At 32.8% G+C, this 8,330-nt stretch overlaps 1 protein-coding gene across 1 annotated transcript; it reads left to right on the top strand.

Moving 5' to 3' along the window:
- The first annotated feature begins 3,264 nt into the window (after positions 1–3,264).
- Positions 3,265–8,113, top strand: LOC125060431. The gene is made up of 4 exons (XM_047665338.1): positions 3,265–3,416; positions 5,238–5,384; positions 6,282–6,447; positions 7,992–8,113. Exons 1-4 carry the CDS (start codon positions 3,315–3,317, stop codon positions 8,051–8,053), a joined length of 477 nt encoding a protein of 158 aa, XP_047521294.1. The 5' UTR covers positions 3,265–3,314; the 3' UTR covers positions 8,054–8,113.
- Positions 8,114–8,330: the final 217 nt, after the last annotated feature.

Here is an 8,330-nt window from a genome sequence, read left to right as displayed (position 1 = left end):
TATACACTCCATGTAAATAAAAGATATGTTTCAACTAGTTTATCGTTGGACATTCACACTGCTGGCTGGCGAGGAATCGTTTCACTGCTCGTAGTTTGTCTTTAATCGACAAAACATATGATAAAAGTACTACTCGCTCACCACTATGAAACCCTAAAACTCGCTTATAATCGAGCTTGCTAGCTTGTTTCCACATTCTAGCCCTACTTATCACACGTCCATCGTTGAACAACTGCCTAATTATAGTGTAACATTACAAAACAAACATTTTAATCAACGATTGTAGACAATTGACATGCCCCACGGTTTTATTTTAGTCTAGTCTATGCATATGTTTATAATTCCCACGACTGTATCTATTTTATTATTTTTTGGTTTTTAGTACATTTATCTTAAACATTGCAATGTATGTTTAACATAAAACCGTTTAACTTAAAAAGTTTTTTTACCTATTTTTATTTTCTAGTTTTTAGTTTTTATTTCGCATTCTGTTTAATTCATTTAGTGCTTCATTATTGCAAGGTTCCTTGCCCGTTAGTTTATATAAATAAATCAATTCTATAATATAAATATAATATATATTTAATTAATAAAATAGATACAGTTTTTAATATAATGTTATATATATATATATATTTATATTATAATATATTTTTTTATTTTTATTTTATTTATTTAGTTTATTGTATTGTCACCAAAATCCAAAGTGTATACAAAATTTCAGATTAATCGGTTGACAGGAAGAGGGTGAAATTTGAATTACTAAATTTGACCCAAGAATAAAACAAACGGGGTGAGCTAAATAAAACCATTTAAAAAGACCTGTTCAGACCCTTTTTTGCCGTGCTTGCCTATCTGTAACATTCCAACAGGTACACAACAATAAAACGACTAACAGATTGCGGTCATCGATTCATAGAGAACATATTTCAAGACAATATAGGATATATCATGACTATGAAAGCGTGATAAGGCGTCTATCTCACAACTTTGATTACAGCGCGATGTCTTACGTCAACTCGGCCAGAACCTCAAGAGACGAGACTTATATGATTAACTTGCAAACTTTGCTTGTAACTTGTCACTAAATTTATGCTTCTAACAAACTAGTTTAATTTAATAAGACAATGGCAACATTACGTCAACTAACATATGCCTTAAAACACATCAAACAATTTAGCACTTATGTTATATACATTTTATATTATTGTTTCTGTTACTAAGATCATTTTTAGCCGTCTTAACATGATGATAATCCTTTAATTTTGTATTAAACATTTATATTATCTTAATATATATAAATTACGTGTCACGTTGTTTGTCCGCTATGGACTCCTAAACTACCGAACCGATATCAATTAAATTTGCACACCGTGTGCAGTTTGATCTAACTTAAAATATAGGATAGCTTACATCTCAATTTATACCCGCAATATTATTTTATTGCATTTATTTATTTATTATTTGATACAATTCTAACAGATGGCGCTGTGTTAAAAGTAACATCGTTTCACATAAGCTATCTACCTTTCACATAAGTTCTCCTACCGTTTCCCTTGAATAGTTTACTACTATGTAATATAACAAAAACCTAAGCCACAGCAACGCAGGGCCGGTCTGCTAGTTTATTATACATTACTAACCTTAAAATACATTATTAAAATGAGTCCCTTTAGGCAAGGTTGCGAAGATACTAGTAGCGTTCCCAGATCATTATTGTCATTATTGTTCCTTTAATTGTCATTAAAAATCTTGATTCAAATTCATATACTTGACATCACCAAAATCGTACATGTATTATCTTGAATTTGTATATATTGAATGGAATTCACCGCTTCCACTTAACCGATTAACTTTATTTTACAAATATAAAAAAATATATGTCGGACAAATATTATCACTCCAACAACATTGACATAGCGGGTTTAGTGGGCGTCATGTGTGTAAACACATAAGACACGATTAATTACCGTAGAATATTTAATTTAGATTGATTCCTTTTAACACTAAAAATAACCATTTAGCCTAAATTATATTTGAGCAGAAGGTTCAAGGCACCGATCTCATATTAAATCACAATATACTCCAATCTCTCATCATTACAATGCAATCATCACCACTGAAAAATCAAACAGAGCTGCGCTGTGTTCTTCATGTCGAAAGTCAAGATGGCGATTTAACCCCACAAAGCAGCAGGCATTTGCTCTGCTCTTATTGGTCTTAGCAATAATCGTACTTTTATTATTTTATTCAAACTAAAGAAACAACTAATATGAAGAATAAACTAGCTGATGTGGTCGCTGGCAGAATGACCAGCGGTGTGGAACATTCTTCTCCTCAGCATAATTCTGAGCCAGGGCCAATTACAGCCACAGCACAAACGCATCACACACTAGAAACGAACCGTATGGGAAATGGGTTTTTTTTTAAATATATATCTCTCATTATATAAAAATAATAACAAATTCTTAATAATAACAGATTTTTAAAAGTAATAGAAGAAATCTCAATGATTAATCAAAGCAACGATAAAAATCAACAGTCAATGGACTCGATCAATTCAATTAGTTATCGAAAAATCTATTCACTCGACCAAAATAAGAAGATAATAAAATCTGTCTCAAAAAACTAATGACGACTTATACAAGCCTAATGTCAATTATATTCACAAAAATATAGGGTAAAATTTTCAATAGTTTTATTCTAGTTCTATCGTGAATATCACTTTTAAACACCGACATTTATGTCATGAGAGTTTCATTCTTCTTTGAAATCGTCACCACGTCACACACGTCTATATTAAAACAAATTTGTTCTTCTTATAAATATAATATAATAACTAAACATTTTGGGTACCAATATTTTGTAATTCGTAACTTTTAAGCCAACTAACTCTGTCTAATTAATAACCTTAAGAAATTGTTTTTTTTTTCATTGACTACTTATTATTTGACCTAAAATAAACCAATGTCCCGTTTTGAGTCAAAGAATAAATGGTCACTTTATATATACATCATTATCGTTCCGCTAATCTGTGACATGTATGAAAATTATGATTATTTTTATATTATTTTATAAAAAAATTAATATAATCTTTCATTTACTATATAACGCTTTTGAATGCCCCGTCTAGAATTGAGTTAGATTTTATGAATAGGTAAACATTTCTAAGGAGATCTTGTTACACATAGGTGAACACATCTTAGAAATTCGTTGACCGGTCACCATCTGTCATTAAACATTCCTTCAAAATTGTCACACGAAATGTCAATAGTTTCGTAAATAAATTTCAAGTAAGGATTGTAAAATGAAAAATGATAGTTTGTGCCAATTTAAGGCCAGCAGATCTAGACGAGTTGTCGTTCAGACGACGTGCGCTCCGGGATGCTGTTATATGTATAGGATGGATAAAACTTGTAAGGAAATTAATAAGCTATTACTATTATAGTAACGGTGCGTACAAAGTACACATATCAGAAGTGAAACTTCTTTGTAAATTAATTATTACTAAGGTAAAAGCCCCAATAGATGATCATGTACCAGTATATAATCACTCCATGTATTTGTACATCTATGTTCACATTGTTTACACACTGTATACGTGCTAATGATAATATAAATAAATAAAAAAATCTGCGTTTACTACACAAGACGCTATGTGACAGAATTGCAATCTAAAGTTCTAATATGTGACTACTAAACGAATACATCAACCAATGTCGTGTATTTTTTCTCGATCTCCCTTACTCTCTCTACCTCTCTCAATCTTTCTCACTTTATCTCTCTACCACCCCTCGCTCCATGGCACTGTGCGTGATGCGACGTTCGCTCTTTCTCACTCTCTCAATCGGTCTAAATCGCTCTCTCCCTTTGCTTCGATAAAACCGCTGCACGTCTTCGTGACGCTAATATTATTATTATTGCGTTTCATCCTTAAAAATTTAAGAAAAACTTCTTTGAAAAACAAATTGGCTAAATATCTTTGCATCACTATTTGAAAAAACTTCTTAAGACAAATAGGCCTTTTGTTTTGACACACAGCAGTGAAGTGCAAGTGCTTGTGGACATAACAAGTAAGTCATACCCAGGATTCAAGCATATGATCTCTGTTTTCCCAGTTCTCAATTAGCTATATTGTATACCGATTTAAATTCAGCGCGCGTGTCGTTAGATTAACGTGTAATTAACCATTATGTGATTATCTAGTACACCTGTGTATTTTCGTAAATCATTCCAAATTGCTTTATAAATAATTTAAATTTGTATTTCCAAATTAAGTTAGCTAAAAACACGTTCGTGGATATTTGTAATTATTTATCGTAACGTTTTAAACTTTATATAATTTAAACGCAAAATACCTCTTATCATTTTAAGAAGATATAACATTAAATATAGAAGTTATAAGTGTAATGTTTAATATGATTTTAATAAAGAAAAACCATTCTGGCAAGTCAAAGTCGATATTAAATATAATAGTCGACTTGAAGTACTTGTATGTATTTTATACATGTGGATATTAAAAAAACTCTTGAACTAAATCTTTAAAAGGAAAGTTGTTGATTATGTTTTATTGCCTATCTATCAGTCGCATCAAAGTACAATCAAACAATAATACTAATAACAATTTCTTAAAGATAACATAACCATAAAAAACTGTGTTCATTTGGGCTCATATGTGTACGAGGATCATGAATCGATCCTGAGCTAAAGTAAACAGTTACTAGTAATAATATTAATGATTATAATAAAACTTTATCCATGACAGAAATATTATGGTTGTGATAAAATTAATGTAACGCTAGTACCCACACTAGGGAGCGCCGGTCGTTTGGCTAACTAGATTACAATTACTCCGTAGTATATGGTGCATGATTAAAACATTTTTTAATGAGTTGTAGTGTTACATCTAACCAAACAAAATTCGTATAAGATCTTATGAGTGAATGTATGGGTATGTGAATGGGTGTGTGTGCGCAAAATAAGCTTTGTATTTAAGAGTGTGCGTGAGAGTTGTTAGCGTGCACAGTGTGCGTGTTGGAATGACCGCTGTCGAAGAATCGAAATCCAATTTGGCTACATATTTTTTTATATATTTTGTTAGCTAATATCTGGAATATTAATGAAATATTAGTACAAAAATCAAACCTTATACACCTCGGAGGTTATTAACCATAATTTAATTTATGTATGTTATTTTTTTGTAGCCCGGTATGACGTCAAGGTAAATTTTTTCACAGGTTTCCACAATTTGCTACATAATTCTATATTTTCTGGTGACAGCGAACAGTAAGGGGTCTATGTCAGAGATAATACAAATTATGATACTGGCAATCATACCACCGCTGATATTAAATGGCGTTTTGCTATTTCTAGGAGCGTTGGAGGTGAGTATTTCTATTTTATATTATTATTAAGCTATATTATTAAAATCTATGAAATAGATTTTATCGCGGGCTTTGACCGACCGAATCAAGAAATTCCGTAACGAAAATAAAAACCTAACACACAATGACGTCATATAGGCGCGGCCAATACGCGTTAGAGAGGGACAGAACGCATCCTGCGTATTCGCGTCTCTCTGATGAGATCGTTGGCCAGTGGCTTTGGCGTGCGACTCCCATCCCTGAGGCCGTAGGTTAGATCCCCAGCTGTGCACCAATGGACTTTCTGTCTACGTGCACATTTAACATTTGCTCGAGAAGGAAATCATCGTGAGGAAACCGGCTTGCCTAAAACCTAAAGAGTCGCCGGCGTGTGTCAGGTACAGAAGGCCGATCACCTACTTGCCTATTAGATTACCCAATGCTCGTGAAACATATACATAAATCTGAGGCCCAGACCTAAAAAGGTTGTAACGCCATAGATTTTTTAAATTACATTATTAGCTAAGGGTGTCAATATATTCTAAGAAAGACATCCATAAGTAATAATATATATTTTTTAAACAGTCAGAACAGTAAAAGTTTGATAATTAAATATATCTTTTATTTTAATGAACATTGGTAATCACAAATCAGCCTGGCATATGGCTGCAGTCGGTATCTAGGTTATTCATCTAAACATCAAATAAACATCTAGTATATATATAAATCTTCTGTGCAAGCGTCCGTAATTAAACTCCTAAACGGCTGGACAGATTTTGATGAAATTTTTGTGTTCACGTGGAGTCGAGAATGATTTACATTATTAGATATTTCATTTGTATGTAAGTCGTGTGTACAGGACAACGTCTGTCGGATCCGCTAGTTGTGTATATTTTTTTTGCATTTTATCTTTTGCAGGAGAAAGCGTGGGCGCTGGAAGTAGCTTTATGGCTGTGTCTACTCCTTGCCTCTTACAACACGGTTTTAGGCATTACAGGGGGAATTTATTTTATACGCACTGGTCACTATACTGCACACTTTATGCTCGCTGTTATATTTGGACTATTGGCTATATCTTTGTGTAGTAAGTAACTCATTTTATTAAGTTATATACATATTTAGTATTGTGCCACGCCATTGGTACACAGTACTACAAACAATCCCTACACATGACAAAACTATGATAAGCTGTGGAACATAATAGATGTGGCTATACTTAGCTAATAACCGGAAATCACATTTCTTCTTTCTCATACACACATAATGTTCGTTATGAGCTTTATTGAACCAATCGTAGCGTAACGATATCGTGTGGTGTTTATTGGTGTATTTAATAAATATATAGTACTGGCAATTAATTAAGTATGTTGATTCGTGTCGGTTTGAGGTGCGTTTAAGATTCAATCAATTTGTCTTTCAAGTGCGCACTCGCTAGTGCGGTAAAGGCAAACATCGAGAGGATTAACCTACACTATGTCTTATTTTAAAAGATAATGTAGTATAAAGTCAAGACGTATAGATCTGAATTAATTTTAATATTTCTATCCGTCGTTTTATATGGTTTAAATTTTGTATAATCCTGTCGTTTTTTTTGACTTAATTATAAATCAAATGAAAATCATTTTAAAAATAGGTAACACATTGTACACTTCAAAAAAATAAATATATATTAAGTGCTTCTAATTTTACATTTACTGTCAGTTCTCAAATCATGGGCGTAGAACGGAAGAGAAGAACTGGCAATACACTCTCCGCCCCTCTTTTTGATCACCATTTTTTTGTGTCACACAATGTTTGTAAGGAGCTGCAACCATTACACCATGTTCCACATGACATCTTAAGTAATTAGTAGTTAATTATTAATAATAAAATAAATTAAAACCAAAGATTTGTACTCTATCAGCAGTAGGCATGGTGAAATAGGAGCACGCACTTAAATTCTCGTGGGAACAACACGCAAACACATAGTCGAAATAACTAACATCACCGCATACACTAATTCAAGTCCGACCACCACAAGTTACCATCCACCATTATAATGACAAAACCATGACAATGACCTGATTGTACGTGTTCCGGTCCGGTGGTGGAGGGGCTGGCTATCTGTCAGTCAGGTCTCCTGTTACAGAGACCAGTCTCTCACATACACTTCCTAATGTTATCATCTTAGTCTAATCTAAAACCTTGTATGTATATGTGAGAGAAGAAAATAAAGATTATTATTATTATTATAATTCACATTAACACAGCGCATGAGCTCAGGTACTCCGATAATCCATAATTGAAACAATACCAGTGGCGCCACAATCTATTTATCTCTCGTTTGGTTTTTCTAAAAAGCAAGTAGGTGATCAGCCTTCCGTGCCAGACACACGCCGTCCACTCTTTGGATCTAACGCAAGCCGATTTCCTCACAATGTTTTCTTTTACCATACAAGTGTTTAATGCGCACATAGAAAGTCCATTGATGAATAGCCGGGATCGAAAGTACGATATCAGGATGAGAGATAACCCTGGTTAGAGCCACTAGGCCATACTGGTCAAATCCATTATTAGGTAGTGCTTGAATTATATATAGAAATAGTAATTTCTTCGAGTTTATTTAACGCCTAAACGATTTTTTTTCAGCCGTCATTTGCCACGACGTGTTAATAATTTTCTCTTACAAAAAGCTTTTGCAATCATCATGACATATTTGTGAAATGTATTTGAAATCTTTTCATCTTTTGTGAATAAACGTTTTCAGTTAACGGCTTTTTATTTTAATATAATTCTGTCGTTAGATTTGCTGTACTATAAAACACCTTTATTAGAAAACCTAATTATTTGGTGTAATGAAAAAATATTGTGGAACGAAATAGTAGGGATCCTCTAACAAATAGATAATAATATAATAAGGAAAACTAATTTGAAAATTCCGGTAACTCAAACAATTTTCATGAACTAAATGTGCCCCAGAATAATTTC

This window comes from Pieris napi, chromosome 21 (genome assembly GCF_905475465.1).
Source record: "Pieris napi chromosome 21, ilPieNapi1.2, whole genome shotgun sequence".
NCBI classification, from domain to species: Eukaryota; Metazoa; Arthropoda; class Insecta; order Lepidoptera; family Pieridae; genus Pieris; species Pieris napi.
Note: the sequence above shows the minus strand (reverse complement) of the source record. Positions and strands in the feature narration are given on the sequence as shown.

What these genes read in the sequence shown, in the direction of transcription:
- LOC125060431 (XM_047665338.1), top strand. Translation starts at nt 3,315, where the DNA reads ATGATAGTTTGTGCCAATTTAAGGCCAGCAGATCTAGACGAGTTGTCG. An exon ending in GTATAGGATGGATAAAACTT is followed by an intron (nt 3,417 to 5,237) that starts GTAAGGAAATTA and finishes ATTTTTTCACAG; the next exon opens with GTTTCCACAATTTGCTACAT. An exon ending in ATTGGCTATATCTTTGTGTA is followed by an intron (nt 6,448 to 7,991) that starts GTAAGTAACTCA and finishes ATTTTTTTTCAG; the next exon opens with CCGTCATTTGCCACGACGTG.